The 15,708-nt window shown below is 65.5% G+C and overlaps 1 protein-coding gene and 1 pseudogene across 9 annotated transcripts in view; one reads left to right on the forward strand and one right to left on the reverse strand.

Moving 5' to 3' along the window:
- AGRN (agrin) overlaps nt 1-14,990 on the reverse strand; it is a 32,635-nt gene extending 17,645 nt beyond the window's left edge. For 5 of the 9 annotated variants that reach the window (XM_089902354.1, XM_089902343.1, XM_022598400.3 and 2 more), the window contains exons 1-3: nt 14,660-14,989; nt 12,241-12,502; nt 647-694 (exon numbers count right to left, since the gene is read on the reverse strand). In XM_089902354.1, coding sequence (XP_089758480.1) covers nt 647-694; nt 12,241-12,502; nt 14,660-14,866 — 517 coding nt within the window. In that variant the 5' untranslated portion in view covers nt 14,867-14,989. Of the gene's footprint in view, nt 1-646; nt 695-1,234; nt 1,858-4,472; nt 10,657-12,240; nt 12,503-14,659 lie in introns of those variants that run through there. The other 4 variants (XM_089902361.1, XM_089902363.1, XM_089902362.1 and 1 more) reach the window with 4 other exon arrangements.
- On the forward strand, nt 10,719-13,628 carry LOC149750850 (uncharacterized; annotated as a pseudogene).
- Nucleotides 14,991-15,708: the final 718 nt, after the last annotated feature.

The following is a 15,708-nucleotide window of genomic DNA, read 5'->3' on the forward strand; positions in this document are numbered from 1 at the left end:
ATGTATGGACGGCCCTCTGTGTACTTCCAGGGACCTGGGCCGTGCCTGCCCAGCAGGGGGCCCAGGCACTGAAAGCAGACCTGGGAGCAGCCCCCTCTCCCAAGAGGACCCCAGGCCACCCCTTTCCCCTGCCCTCCGGAGGCACTGACAGCTTCCTCTCTTCCCTGCTCACATTAGCTTAATTACAGCAGCCCCCCAGGGAGGCCGGGCCCCAGCCCACAGAGCAGGTCAAGGAGGCCAGGCCCAGCCTGCTCAGTCCAGGAACAGACCCGCCCATCCCTCCTCAGACAGCTGCTGCTGGTCCTGCTGAGGCCCCCTCCCCAAGCCCCTCGCCCCCCACGCCCTCTGTACACATCTTCTGACCCATCTCTCAACCCGTGGGCTCCGGCACTAAGTCAGTCCCAACTTTGAGGCCAAGGTGGGGCCAGGCCCAGGGACTGCGGACCCCAGGTTCCCTTTGCTGTCCACCACTGTGGACTCCCCAGGAAGGACCCAGGTTCCTCATCCAGCCTCCTGCTGCTCCAGACACAGCTAACATGTCTGATGTACACACCCCAAGAATGACCCCCTGACCACCAAGAGTGCCACCGCCCCTCCAGGCACAGATTGCCAAGCTCAGTCTGTCACCAATTGAGCCCTCACTCACCATCCGGAGGCGTTGGGGGCACTGGCATGAAGTGGGTCCCAGGTTTGTCTGGAAAAAAACAAATCTCCAAGTCAGGCACCCCCCGGCCCCGCTCCCCAGCCCGAGCCAGTCCTTCCATAGCCTGTCCCATTGTCCAGCCTGGAGGGGTCACCCCTGCCTGCACACATCCCTTCCCTGGCTTTCCTCTGCCCCTCCGGCTGTATCATCATGGTCTGACACCTGTCAGGGAGGCCCAGTGGCAGGGGTGTGGGCAGCCACCTATTCCCGAGATGAGCCCCAGGTCCTGCCAAAGCCCCCACTCCCAGCGTAGCCAGCTGCCCCCAACCCCCCCCCAACGAAAGTTGTCTCTGCAGCTCAGGATGTGGGCTGCCCCCCAGCCCACAGACAGCCTTCGGGGGGCCCAGGCATCCAGAGAACGCCCCATGGTGTTCCCAGAAGATGCAGTGGCGCATCTGAGCCACGTCGCAGCCGGTGGCCTCTCTGTGACCCTGCCTGTCCCCTAATCTTTGGCGGCTGAGGCAGGGGACCTCAGCGAGCAGAGAGGCAGGGCCACCTGGGCCCGGGAGGCTGCCACACCCACAGACGTACAGTTGTTCAGGAAGAGTAGCACCGCGAAGCCGAGCGTGGCGGTGGCCAGGAGAATCAGGCAGACGTTACAGGGCATCATGAAATATCGCACCAGCAGGGAGAGCCCGCGCCGCTGCCGGGGGTCCCGCTCCAGCGGCAGTGGAGGCATGGCCTGGGATCCTCAGCCCCCACTCTTGAGGCGTGGGGGTCCTCACGGGGTGCCCTTGGGCCTCTTCGGTGCCACTTGCCCCATTCTTGGACCCCTGGGCCAGTTGACAGCAGCTATATTCTCAAAGTTCGGCTCCAGTCACAGCTGGGGAGTCGGGGGCGCCGGGCCCCCTCCACAGCCCTTGAGGCTCATAAAGGGAGGTGTGCAGAATTCTCCCGGAGTAGAAATCCCAAGTTTGGGCTCGGAGGGAGGTGGACGAGGAACCGAGGGCCAGCACCACCCCTGCCGTCCACACCGGCCAGGGCCTGGGCCGGAGGCGCCAGCAGCTCTCCGCGGGGCTCGGGCTTCCCGGAGCCAGCCTCGGGGAGTCCCGCAGCCCCGGATCCTGCCCGCGCGGCCGCCCAGGAGAAGCCGGTCCGAGTGGGAAGGGCGGCGAGCGGCCCCTTGCCCGGGACTCGGCGGGTCCCGGCTGCTCGGTCCCCGGCAGAGGCGGGAGCGGCGACGGCTGCGAGCGGGAGGGGCGCGCGCGCCTCCGGAGAGAGAGAAGAAAGAGCCGGCCGCGGAGGGCCGCGCCCGCTCCCCGCGCCCAGGCCGGGGCTGAGGCGGTGAGTGAGGGGCGAGGGGCGCCGCGGAGGGAGGGCGGGGAGCTGAGACAAAGGAAGACGCCTCCGGGGACCCCAGCGTCCGCGGGGAGTCGCGGCTCGCGCCGCAAGGAGCATCGGGCGGATGAGGACGGGAGGGCGACGGCACAAAAGAGAACGCAGAGGCCGCGGGCGCTGGGGGACGGCTGGGGGCACCGGGGCTGGAAGGGCGCAGAGGTGGGGCGCTGGGGCTGCGGAGGGTGCAGGTCGGGATGGGGGCTGGGGTCGGGGCCGGAGATGAGGGGGAGCGGAGGCTGGCGCTGGAGAGAAGGCACGTGTGAGGTCGGGGTGGGGGGCTGCGGAGCGGGGGCGAGTAGGTGGGCGGGACAGGGTCCCCTCCCGCTCCCACCCGGCTGGGCTGGGCTGGGCTGTGCGTGTGAGCGGCGGCGCGGCGGAGTGTCCGAGAGTCTGTCTGTGTCCCCGCAGAGGGGATCGGCCTGCACGAAGTACCCGGTTTCTGGGCTGCGGTCTGCGTGCTACCGCGTGTGCGTGTCAATGTCTCTGCTCCCGCTGGCGCGACCCAGGCACTGTGGGGGTAGCGTCTCCAGGTACATACACACAGGTGGGGAGTAGGCTGGGCTCAATTCAGAGGGTTCGCCACCCCTCCCTAGGACCTGACAGCAGCACCTCAAACCATCCGCACACCCCCAACTCGCGTCCGCGAGGTGACAGGATGATGCAAATGAGTCCCATGTAAATGAGCGTTATGCAAATAGTCGCGGGGCTCCAGGTCCAGACCGCAAGCCTGGAGCGCCCCCCAGAGGCCTTCCGGGAACGTCGAGACCCTGACGTCACAGCGGGCCAGGGCGCGCGGCCCACCTGGGACTCCCGTCCTCCCCATCACGTGTGCAGCTGCCTCACAAACATGTCCCTGGAGTCCTCCCACACACACCTCGCTCACTCCCTGCTCGTCAAGCACCTGCCAGCCAGCACCCAGTTCTTCAGGTCCATCTCCTTGGACTCCTTTCAGTCCTGCGCCCAGACACACTAGTACCAAATCCTAACAGGGTCAGCCCACCCTGTCCGGGTCCCCAATCATCCACAGCAGAGGTCTTCAAACCTCTTGGTGCCCTGGAACCTGAGGGTCTACTGAAACCTTGCAGGAAAAGTCAATACACAAAGTGGTTCCCCCCCCACCCCGGGCCGCGATGGACCCAGAGTAGCAATCTGTCAGCCCACCTGGAGACCCTGCCCCTGGCTGGCCTCACTGTCTCCTCAGGGGAGCCTCCCACCCCCTCACCTCACCTCACCACACCCTGGCACTGCCCACACCACACTGAGAGTGGCAATGCCCCGGACTTGGAGCACCCAGGGCAGGGTCTGACTTTTTATCTCCTCCGGGCAGAGCTTGGCCCACAGCCCAGAACTTGGTGTGGTGAGCCCAGGCAGTGACACATTTCCCATTTACTTCTCACTGCAGCCCCCAGGACTGCAGTTGGAATCCCTCCACTCAGGGAGGGGCCCACAGACAGTGCCAGGGTTTAAACCACAGACGTACGCACTGAGCACACACCCGCACAGGAGCCCTGTCTGCTGCTGCCACTGCAGCTTGGGCCATCATGGGTGGGCCCTGCTGGAGGAGGGGAGGCAAGGGTACCAGAGTGTGGGAGGGGCAAGCCCTGGGATCAGGGGGAGCCCATGCTGGCAGGGCAGGCCTCCCCCAGGCAGAGACCCTGGACTCTGCCAGCAAATGGGCTGGCCTTAGGGCTCACGTGGTGGTGGTGGCGGTGCACAAGGCCTGTCAGGTCTGGCCTGGGGAAAGGGGACCCGCATGCAGCCCGGTCCCTCCCAGCCCCAGCCCGAGCCTGAGCCCCCACAGGGCTTGGATGCCTTCAGAGAGACAAAGGGCCATTGAGGCCTCAGAGCCAGCTGGGGGAGGGGAACTCAGGCTACCCCGGCTATTTTGGGATCTTCAGACTCAAAATCATTCAGCCCTGACCAGGCCACGCAGGCTCAGACCCCAGGAACAGAGGGTGCTCCGAGCCAAGAATCGGCCCCCCTCTGGGCTTACACACAGCAACATGCTACTGCTCCCATGTGTACACACGCACTCGATGTCCCAGGTCTCACGTACGCAGATACATGCACACCCACTCACTCAAGTCTGCACAGGCACTGGGTGTCACACACTCACCTGCGTGCATACACACTGCACGCCCTCATGCAATGCAAAACTTGCCCCTCAGTCACACAACACACACTGGGCGTGCCCCCAAGTACACGGTGTGGTTGCGCCCCTCCAGGTGCTTCCCTGAGAAGGAAGATGGGGAATGGAGTCTAGAGAGGATGGGAAGTCCTACCTACTGGCCCCCCGCCGACACCTTTCTTACGCAGATGACCCCTCCCTCACTCCGGAGGGGCCGGGCCCAGCTCCCCCGGAAAGGAGGGGGTGGGGGTGGGGCGGCACCGCCCTCCCGGCGGCGAGCACACACCGCGCGTGCGCACACACCTTTAATGTCGGGCCTCGCGGCCGGCGGCGCCTCGGCTGGTCCCGCGGAGCGCGCGGTCCGCCTGTCCCCGCCGCCGGGACCTCGAGGGTACCCCGCTTGTGTGTGAAGCGCATCGAACAGTCGAGCGCCGGCCGCCAGGCGGCCCGGAGTCACAGGTGTCTGGCCGCCCCGGTGGGGGAGGGGAAGAGGACGGGGCAGGGCGGCCCCTTCCCCCAGCCCCGGCCTCCTGGTGTCTGGTCTCAGGCTACGGCCGTCCCCTCCCCCTCGGCCTCGGCAGACAATGGGCGTTTCACGGCGGGACGTCGCTGCTGGACCCGGGCCCGCCGCTGGGAAGGAGGCGGCGTCCAGCCCGGGCCCCGATCAACGCCTCAGGTGAGGCCGAGGCCGGGAGGCGCCCAGGTTTGAGTCCGCTGGCTGTGTGCCCACCCACCAGCCCCGCGGGCAGGGCCCACACCGCCGGGCGGTGGGATCGAGTGAGAGTTTGGAGACGGGGCTCAGCAGGACCAGCTCGTAGGGTGGCGACCGCTGGCGGCTTGGACGGCAGCTGCGGCCGCTGACCCCTGGCTTCCCTCCTCCCTCATTACTCAGCCTTCACCCTGCCCGGGGCCCAGCCTCCCTCAGCAGCCCGTCTGAGCTCCTCCGGGGGTAGGCTCAGTGCAGGAGGTGTGTCCCGAGTCGGGTCGGATTTCTGCACCCTGGGAGGTTACCCTGTGACAGAGAGAGCACTAGAGGTCGGAGGGTCGGGGGGTGGGGGTGGGGGGGTTATCTGTACAGAGACCCGAAGGATAGGGAGAGGGGTTTGCACCTCCGGACAGAGGCAACTACAGAGGCCCAGGGGAGAACGGGCTCAGGAGGCTGCAGGAGGCCAGGAGGGGCCAGCCTGGTGAGGCCTCAGGGCGACAGGGGCCATGGGCGGGTCCTCCGGCCTGGGGAACGCTGGGAGGAGGGAGCCCAGTCCAGGGCCTGGACACCTGCCAAGACATAGACTGAAGCCAGCAGGGGGCGTCAGACGAACAGAGGAGGGGGACGGAAGGCACCTGCAGAAAAGGGGGCCGCGGTGGAGCTGATCCATGCCTTCGGTCCCTCCCCTCCAGGACAGCCCCAAATCCACCTCTTTCGGCCAGGCCCTGCCCATCTCCGGGAGGAAAGAGAAAGCTGGAAGAGCCAGGGTGGCACCCACGTGTGGTCAGTGCCTGGTGAGTGGAGACCCTGTGTCCTGCTGAGGGCCACGCCAGGCAGTGAGGGATGCACAGTCTGAGTTGGGGGACGGTGCTTCCTGGAGGTACTGACCGGCTGGATGTCAGGATGAAGAGGAGTGACAGACAGACACACCTACTGGAACCAGAAAGTCAGGGGACAAAGGGGCAGAGAGACCGGCCAGACAGGAGAGAGCCGCAAAGACGGAAGACCAGGAGATTGCAGACGTAGCCAGGGTGCAGGCGGAGTTTCTCCCGTGGGGGAGGGTGACCGGGACCAGCAGCCAAGGCGCAGCGTCAGGTGGGAAGCCTCCTGCTCAGAGGGGAGGGTCCCCCTCTTCCAGCCCGTGGGCTGTAGCTCTTGAGTCCAGGTTTCCAGCTCTCTGGCCCGCACCACGCCCACAGCTGCCTTCTCCCACCCCTCAGCCAAGCCACAGGGGCTACCTGCTGTTCCCTGCATCTCCAACCTTGTGGTGCTGCCTTCCCTGCCCGGAATACCCTTCCCCCTTGGCCTTCGCTCCTCAACACACAGCTACACCTGGCCTCCTTGGAAAGCCCGTCCAGAACCTCGAACGGCCCTGTGCAGGTGGCAGTGGCAGCCCTTCCAGCGGCCCTGTGAGGATCTGCTTCTGGGCCGTGGCAGTTGGGTGGCTGAGGAAGGAACCCACGGATGGATTCACAAATGGACCCTAGCGACCCTCACCGCCTCCCCTCCAGGGACAGAAGTGGATGTACATTGCTCCCCACTGGTGGGTCAGGGACAGGCCACAGTCTGGCCCAGATGCTGTGCTCTTATTTCGCCCTAATGTACACGGGAAGCCCGTGTCTGTGGCCAGAGGGACAGGCTGCCTGCTTCTGCCGGGGCCAGCGTGGGGCGGCCCAGAGGCAGCTGCCAATGGGAGGGGCAGGGAAGCTTCTGGCCCACCTCAGGCCAGAGGCAGACCAGCCTCTCCTGACTTGCCACACCTAACCCCTAACAGTGCCAGACTCAGGGTCCGGCAGGTACGAGATGGGACAGGGAATCCAAGTGGCCCCAGAGACTCTTCCTGTCCCTACCACAGTCCTTCCATCTCTGGCATTGAAAAACCCAGAGGCAGAGCCCACAGGAGGCAGGGCCCAGACCTTGTCCGGGAACAGGGGGGTGGGAGGAGGGCATAGCTGGACACTGGGGCAGCAGGCAGGAGATGGGAGCCATATGAGGGCAGAGGGCTGGAGCCCTGTTCCCAGGCCCCCAGGGACACAAGCCAAGGTTGCCTGCTACCAGCCTGCTGGCAGAGCACCTGCAGGGTCCCCTCCCCAGGCTGATCCAAGGGTGGCAGGAACCACAGCCCAGCTGGGATTTCAATCAGAATCGTGTGCCGGTTGGTACACCTGAGGCTGCAGGCACACGTGCACACGTGCAGGCCACACAGCTGTTAACAGCAGGCTGCGTGGGAGGACACAGAGCCGGCCCCTCCCATGCCTCTTTGCCCTGGTGGGGAGGGGAGTGGGAGGGGCCCTCTTCCCCTTCCCAGGTCCAGCTGTAAGCAGCCCCTGGCAGGGGGCCTTCCTCAGAGGAAGTTCTCAGGATCTGCTCTGGGGGGAGAGGCCCCTTCTAGGGGAGCTTCCCTCCCCACTGGAAACTCCACCAGAGGCCTAGTCACCCCTGCCCGGCTCCCAGCCACAGCCTGGGACTGGAACGTGATCCCTCCTGAGTCCCAGTGTAGCCCGTGGGGGCACAGTGCCCTCTGATGAGCTGCATCAGTGTCACCAGGGTGCTTGTCACTAGGGTGCTGTCTCATTTCTGAGATCCCTGTTGCTCTTCAATGAGAGGCGGGCACTCTCTGGGACTCTGGGGTGTCAAGGGTTACTGGGGCTATTTCAGTGATTGTGCCTGCAGCCCCCAGCCCGGCTGGGCCTTGGGGGCCTGTGTGGGGAGCCATGGTTCCCCTATCTCAATGGTGGGGGGGGGCGGCTGGGGCCAGCAGAGCCGGACAGGAGACGGAGACCAGTTTTCATCCCCCCCCGCCCCCCGCCCCAGGCCTCTAGGCAAGGGTAGAACTTGTGGGGGGAGGGAGGGCAGCTGGCCTGGAGCCCGCAGGTGGAGGCAAAGGGCTGGGGCAGGTGCAGGGGCAGGAGAGAGGCCTGTTTCTGCAGCTGTTTTCCACCTTCCTGTGGTGATGGGGGTGGGGGCAGGCTTTGCTTCTCAGGGGGCTGGGGAGAATTAACCCTTTAGGAAGGAAGCAAAGCAGGCTGGAGGAGGCTGAGCTGGCCTGACTGTAGCAGGGTGATGGTGAGAGTGACCTCTGGCTAGATCCACGGCCCTGAAGTCTGGGCCCACTCCCCTGCTAACCTTACCTGGCAGCCCCATGCCACCCTCTACACTCCCCCCACCTCAGCCTGTAGGACTGGCAGGGCAGGGGGCTGTAGCCCCACACCTGGGCCAGCTAGCCCTGACCAGGTGAATCTAATTTCTCCTCTGTGCACGTGGGTCCCAGCACCCCCAGAGATGCTGTAAGGGCACAGGCAGGCCCCACCGGAATCCACTCTGTCCAGCACCCTGGGGGAGGCCAGTATAGACAGCGGGAGAGGGGAGGACAGTTTCAAAACAACTTTTTTTTTTGCATTTCCAATCTGCAGGGGAGAATGGAGACCAGGGCTGTTCTCTGGGTGTGGAGCAGGGGGATGAGGTGGGGTCTGGAAAAAGCCAAGAGCTGTTTCCACTAGCTCAGTCTGGCGCAGTGAAGGGACTGGATCCAAAGGCCTTTGGTTTCAGGAGCAGCCCCCCACCCAAGCCTCCTGGGGCTGCCCCAGGGAGGACACCAGCCAGCCCACCGTGGGCCCAGGGGAAGTCAAAGCCGGCACAGGTCCATTCTAGCGCTGACTATCTACCACGGACCCCCAGGTGGGGAGAGGACAGGCGGGCGGTGGGGGGGGGGCGGTCACACCCCACCTGAGCTGATGCCCCACCCCCCTGGCTGCTGGAAGGAAGGAGAAAGCCTGGGCGGGCAGCCTCCAGCCTGGGCCTGCCTGGGGGAGGGGCTGAGGGCGCTAGGCGGGTCTGGAGGGGTGGGGTGAGAACCTACAGTCTGGAAGAGGGAAACAGGGACAGGAAGCAGCCACCTCCCACCTCAGGGAGGAATGTGGCGGGAGTAGGACAGGCTCAGAGGACTTGGGGGTACAGAAGCTAAGTGCCAGACAGCAGAGGGAGCCTGCCCAGGAAACTCCCCCTGGACTTCTACCTGCCCCCGCTCTGCTTCAGGGAGAGCCAGTCCCTGTCTGGGGGTGTCTGCAGTCCACATCCAGCTCCGAGGCCATAGAGCCTGCACCAGTGCGGGGCCGGCCCGGGACCCAGCACCTCTCCAGCCTGAGCTACATAGGACTGCCTTCCCAAAGGCCCTAGAAGGCTGGCCTGGCAGGGAGGAAGGGAGGGAGGGAGGGTGCTCACTGGAATCAGGCTGGCCAGGCTAGGCCACGGCCGCCAGGACCCCGGGCTTCAGGGCTGGGCAGGGCTGAGCTGGGCCACAGCCAGACTCACCGACCCTGTCCCTGTGCCAGACCTGGAGAGGGCAGACAACACTTCCTTTCTCTGCTCCTGGCTCCTAGTGGGCAGGGAAAGGCCTGGGGAAGGGCTCCAGCCCTGCATCCCTCCTAGGGGCTTCAGGGGGCCCCAGGACCAGTCTTCATAAGGTGGGGGAGGGGAGGGTGGTGGGAGTGTATGGGTGCTGCCCAGACCAGGGCAAAGTGGCTGAAGGCTGGAGGAGATGCCTGCTCAGCTTCCAGCCTGGGCAGGCTCATGGTGCGTGGGCGGCTGGCACTGGAAGAGGCCAGGCCACTTCCCTGACAAAGCAGGGGGCGAGGGGCTCCTTCCTGAAGAGGCTGCTCTGAAGCAGAGCATCGTCTCCCTCACCCACAGGTGGCGCAGAGGGAGGGACACATACCTGTCTCAGTTATGCTCGGAATGTGGCTCCCCAGGCGGAGGATTGGGGAGGAGCTTCCTGGGGGCTGGAGGCTGGGGAAGGGGCCCAGAGCCAGGAAGACCCTGCAGGCCCTGGGGGGGAAACTGAGGAAGGTAGTCCCAGTAGAGCTGGGGCCCAGGTGGGGATGAGCTGGGGGCATCCAGGGAGGTGGGCCTGGCAGGATGTGCCCCTGACCTTCACGGCTGTGGGCCTTTTGGGGGCCGGGGAGAGGTGTGTTAGAGACAGGGGTCTTGGGTGGTCTTAGGGTGACCTCCACAAATCAGTGGCTGCCCAGCCTTCACTCTGGGCCCTGTGGGGCAGGGGCAGCTGTGGGCTCTCAGGAACAGAACAGGGTCAGAATCAGACAGGGAGGGGTCATCTTAGTTCAAGCCCTGCCCATCCCTAACCCTAACCCCTCACTAGGGTGAGGCCTTGTCTCCCTGGAGAGCCTGGAGTGGGGTTTGAGGTCCTTATCTCCCACAGAGTGGAAGGTGGGCCCTCCTCCCAGCCGCACCTTCCTGGGGGAGGTGGGGAGAGGACTGTCTCTTCCCCAAGCCTGGCCCCAGCTCCAGGGGGCCTTTTGCCTCAGGCCTTCGGGAGGCTCAAGGGGGAGGCACCCCCATCTAACTGGGGTCCCTGGGATGCACCCACCCTGCCTGCAGCCCCTGCTCCTCAAGGTGCCCCAGTTTGCTTCCAGAGAAGGGATCCGTGTCATGGGCTCAAAACTTTCAGGGCTCCCTGGCCCCTTGCAGTGGACCCCAAGCTTCTCACTCTGGGACCCTCCCCTCCCTGGGGGCTTCCCCTCCACCCTGGCTCTACCACAAGGCTCCAAGCTACAGTCAAGGCTACTTCCTTTCCTTTTCTCTCCATGAACCTCCTTCCCCAAGACCCTCCTCCTGGCAGGCCCACCCCAGAAGACTCTGGTGGCCTCGGCCGCTTCTGGGTGCTCACCCCATTGCTACACACTGGCCTGTGGGTCCCAGCACCACTCTCCCCCGCCGGCCCAACTGGAGCTGGGGGCCTAGCCCAGTCCCTATCCTGGGCAGCCGGCACACAGAAGGTGAAGTCTCGCTGTAAGCTCTCCCTGTGGGCCCTCCTTTCCAGGTGTCGCTCTGCCCAGCCTGATGTATCCGGAACCAGGGCCTGGCCTGGGTAGAGCAGGATCTGGCAAGATGGCAAATCTTGTTCTGCCCGGGGTGGCCCTCCTGCCACATGCCCTCTGACCCCACAGAAGGCCTCAGTTACCGAGTCGTGGACCCTCAGGCTGGACCCGTCCAGCTGCAGAGTTAGTGATGTGCCTTCTTGATCTTGCAGAAACAGGGGACTCTCTGTGCCCTGACCCCTCTCCTTAGCCCCCAACTCATCTTTCAAAACTGAGCATCACACCCCACAGCCTGCCCCATCTCCATGTCACCCTCCTATCTCTTCCCTAGACCACAAGCTTCCAGAGCAGGGCCAGGGTCTCCAGTCCTCACCTGGTGGGAGGGCCATGCTGGGACCTCCTCAGCTAAGCTGGTGCTGCAAGGGACCAGTGACACAGCCCCGCCGGCCTCTCTGTATGACGTTGCAGGCTGGGACCCTGGACGCAGCCCCAGGAGCAATGGACCACAGGCCCCGCAGGATGCTACAGGGCCCCCACTTCAGGTCCCGCCCCTCGCCCTGCACAGCCCGCCACCCAGGACCCCGCAAAAGCCAAGCCAGCGCCACAGCCGTAAGTCGGGTGGAAGATGGAACTTCCCTGCTGGCCAACAGAGCAAATCAGAGGGACAGGGTCACCTTCCCAGGACAGGAAGTCAAGGACCCTTCCCACTGCCCTGGGAGGAAGCATTCTCTCCTCTCTCCGCCCTCTCCGGTACATCCCTTCCCAGGCAGCCATGAGGGGACAGACAGGATGTGAGGGCGACGGGCAGTTCCTATGTTCTCCCTGCTACATTCCTCAGCCAAGGATCTCAGCCCCCAACTGGGATTCTCCTGGGTTGAGGTGGGTGGGTGAGCCCTGGTCATGTGATTCCTGCTCACCTCTCAGAGGCTGGGGTGGGGGAGGGATGCTCTTGGGCCATTCAGAACGGACGCATGGGGAGAGCAGACATGGAAAGGTTCTGTACCTCTGTGAGGGGATCCCACACCCACTCAAACTCCTGGAAGCAGCCCACTCCACATAACTGCCCCTCCCAGAAATGACAGGCCTCTTGTCATGACAGCCCCACCTCCAGCACAACCCTTAAGCCCCACCCCAACGGGTTTGCTCAACATCTGGGCCCTGTCTAAACAAATGTTTGGGCTTCTGCAGAACACAAACAACTGATGTTCATTCACCTGGTCCCAGCCTCTCTCCTAGAACAGGGAACTCCAGGAAGGGGCATGCAGAACTACGGAGGGGGAGGGGAAGAGAGAGGAGGCCTGTCCCTTTGCAGGGCTGGGACTCACTTGGCTCCAAGACAAAAAGTGGTGGCATCTCCAGGGCCAGGGTGGGGAGCGCTGCTTATATCAGAGATTGGAGCTGAGATGGCTGGGAAGCCAGGGAGCTGGGACTCAGAAAAGGAGGTTGGACCACGAGATGCCAAGTGCTCTCGCCTCCAGCAAACTCTCTCCTGACCCCCACGGTGCCTCCCCTGCTCTGCCCCTTCACGCACCTTCCACACAGTGTTCCACCTCCTCCAGGTTCCGCAGGGTGATGCGCATGAGGCTGGAGTTGAGCATCAGCTCATTCTTGTGGGCCGGCCACAGGTACGGTGGGGCTGGGTTCACAAAGAAGATCCTGGTGTCCCCAGTGGACACCTGGTTGTCACAGATGAGGGGGTCTCCGAAGCCGCCAATCACCACCTTGTTGCCTCCGTCCAGCAGGCTCTCCTGGGCCACCACATCTTTGCCCTTCAAGTACCGCCAGACCCGAACCTGGGGTGGACATGGGGGGTGCGCAGGTGTCAGTGATCCTCTTCCCACTGGGGAGGGGTGGCCGCAGAGGCTGACACCTGGGCTTTTTCCTCTCTTCCCACCTCACTTGCTCAGGCCAGATGTCCAGAGTAGATAGACCCAAACCCTGGGCAGATGTGTGGAGATCTTTGGGTCAGCCCCCCAGGAGGAAGCTGCAGGGAAGGACACACACGATGGATGCCACTGCCCACCCATGTGTGTCACACACTAGGACACCTGGCCTGCAAACACACCCCTTTCCTCAAGAAGCAGCCCCCCAACCCCCAGCCACCCCAATTCCAATAACGTCCTTCTCGGCTCAGGCTGGTTACGGGAAGGGGACCCAGCCGGCTGGGGTGCCTGCCTTCCGTGCCCCACTCTCCCTATCGCCCCACCCACTGCTCCGGCCATTCTGTATGGGCAGAGCCAGGAGCAGCTAAGGTGGATGATGAAGTTTCAGGGTGATGAGCTCTAAGCTCAGGGCTCTGGGCCAGCTGGGCTCCATGCAGCCCTGTGGGTGGGCAAAGGCACCATGCCCCCCGGCAGGTGAAACGCCCTCCTCCTGCAAGGCCCCTACAGTGAGTGCGGTCAAGGCAGCCTGTGAGCCTCACAATCAAGCCTGGGCAGCACAGGGCAGCCCCACCCTCCCCACTCTGCTCTTGGGGCCCTGAGGGTACCTGCTCTGACAAACCAGGCCCTGGGACGCCCACGGCCTGCTGGGGGTGGGGGGAGGAGGGTCGCAGGGGCTGCAGTCAGAACAGGCGGTCCTAAAGGAAAAGGTCCATGGGGATACGTGCCCATGCATGCTGCGCCTGGGAAGACACCCCTTTCCTCGGGAGCTCTGGGGAGCCAGGACTTCCAGAATGGGGAATGAAAGACAATGGTGGCCCGTCCACCTGCCTGCCCCTGCTGGGAGCCTCGGGTCTGAGAAATCTGCAGGGACTCCCTCCACCCTCCAGTGGCCATGGGGAGGTGGGGGAGCCTTGGCCAACTCCCGCCCCCCACCCCTAGACACACAGTAGGCTCTAGAAGGACGACAGCTAGCAGGGGAGGGCTGGGTGGCTTTCATCGCCTCCCCCCACCCCAGCCACACCCAGGAGCAGCGGGGAGGAAGTCGGGAAAATCCTGCAGGGACTTGGCAAAGTGCCCTGGCGGTGGTGGAGGGGAGGGGGCCCGGCGGGGGATCCCAGCTGTAGCCCGCACAGGCCAGGCTGAAAGAAGCTGCCACCCCTCCCCATCTCCAAGGAAGAGGAATGATCCGATTTCTGGTCGGGGAGGTGGTTTTAGGGGCCAGAGGGGGGCAGGGCCCTGGGTCCCTTGAGCCCTCCCTAGGAACAGATTGTGGGAAAAACCCCACTAGACCTATCCCAGGGGGCTCCCAGATCCAACTGAAGGAGAGGCCAGGCAAGTTCCCCCTCCCTGTGGCCGGGGGAGATCCAGGTCTCTCAGGAGCAGGATGGGGCACCTGCCCTGCACCCCGACACTTGAGGCTCAGCAACGGCCCCGCCCACTTCTCTGCTCCGGCCCCCAAACCCATCACTGCAGCATGCCCCACCAGGAGCCCTGGGGTTGGGAGATAAAATATGCACCCCTCCACTCTCTCCTGACCACCCCTTCTCGCCTCTGGGGGGGGGGGGCGACAGCACTGACCACAGGCCAAAACCCCACCTCCACCCCAAGCAGAAAGCGTCACCTCCCCTCGTCCCTGTTCCTTTTCTTTGGCCGGTGGGTAGGGGGTGCGGTAGCCGAACGTTCTCCCTGGGGGGAGGCGCACTTGTTTCCAGTAAGGGAGGGGGCTTGGGTTGAAGGGGCAGACACGATCAGGTCTCCGGGGCCTGGGCACCGCGAGGCGGGATGGCAGCGGCACCGCAAGAACTTTCCCTCCAGCGCTCGCGAGTTTTCCCAGACCCGGCGCCCCACGCGGGGGTTGGCGGTCGCCAAGGGAGCGGGCGCGGGCGCTGTGGAGCGTCTGGGGCTCGTTCCCACGGCCCGGGGCGGGGGTCTCAGCGGGGCGGCCGGCGTCGCGATGGCAGGACCTCCGGGCTAGGGGGCCGGGATCCCGGGGAAGAGGCCCCCAACCCAGGCTTCCAGGACGGTCCGAAGGGGGCTCAGGGTCCCGGGGGTCACGCGGGGGCCCACCTTGCACGAGTACGTGTGCTGCACCGGGTCCACGTTGAGGATCTCCTCCACGGTGCCGGTGAGCACCACGTTCGCCTCCTCCTCCCGCCTCTCCAGCGCGCGTTCGGGGCACGTCCCGTCGGCGCCGGGCAGGGCGCGCGCGGCCACCACCAGGAGCAGCAGCAGTGGCTGCAGAGGAGCCTGGCCGGACGGCCGCAGTCTGGCCATGGCGCGGGCGGAGGACGGCGGAAGGCGGCCGGAGCAAGCTCACGGGCCGGGCCGCGCCAGGGACTGGACTGGACAGGACGGGACGCAGCTCCTGGGAGGCGGCGGGAGCGCGGGCGGCGCGGGGGCGGGACCGGGGGCAGCACCACCCCCTTCCCGCCTCCCTCCCCCCTCCCGGCCCGCCCGCGCCCGCCCCCGGCCCGCCCGGCGCCCTGCGACCCGCGGCGGCCGCGAACAAAGCGCCGGGACGGCGGCGCCGGGCGGAGGCCTGGCTGGGGGAGGGAGAGGGCCAGTCTGGGTCGGGCCAATGTGGGTGATGGGCCTAGCCCGGCCGAGGGGCGGGGGCAGGACGGGATCGAGGGTGCTCTCCCTGCTGCGGCGCACCCCCACGGACGCCCCTCCCCCGCCTGCGCGGACGTTCCCCACCCCCGCCAGGAAATGCGGCTGAAATCGGGTTAATGCATAATCTGGAAGCGACGTGACGGGACTTCCAAGGGGCTCCAGGCTGCGCCGGGGCTGGGGCGGCGGGGGCTCCCCGGCCGCGGGGAGGGGCTGCCAGATCCGGGGCCCCGCCGCCCCTCGACCCCTGCAGGGCTGCGCTCCTCCCCCGGCAGGAGGAACCTGACGGGGGACCCCAGCCCCTCGCTGGAACTGGGGACGGAAGCTCGGCCGACCCGGGACCCCCGGCCTGCCGGGACCAATGCGGGCCGGGGGCTGCGGCGATTGGTCGCAACGGAGCGCAGACCCGCCCACCTCCCGGTCCCGGGTCAGCTCCGGCCCCTCTGCAGGGCTGCGGGCTCCCCCTGCTGTCCGAGGCGGCGATTGCGTCTCCGGTGGACGGCCAG

The sequence above is a fragment of the Delphinapterus leucas genome, chromosome 1 (assembly GCF_059928025.1).
Source record: "Delphinapterus leucas isolate spDelLeu-1000000601 "Yukka" chromosome 1, BTC_Dleu_Yukka2, whole genome shotgun sequence".
Classification (NCBI taxonomy): Eukaryota; Metazoa; Chordata; class Mammalia; order Artiodactyla; family Monodontidae; genus Delphinapterus; species Delphinapterus leucas.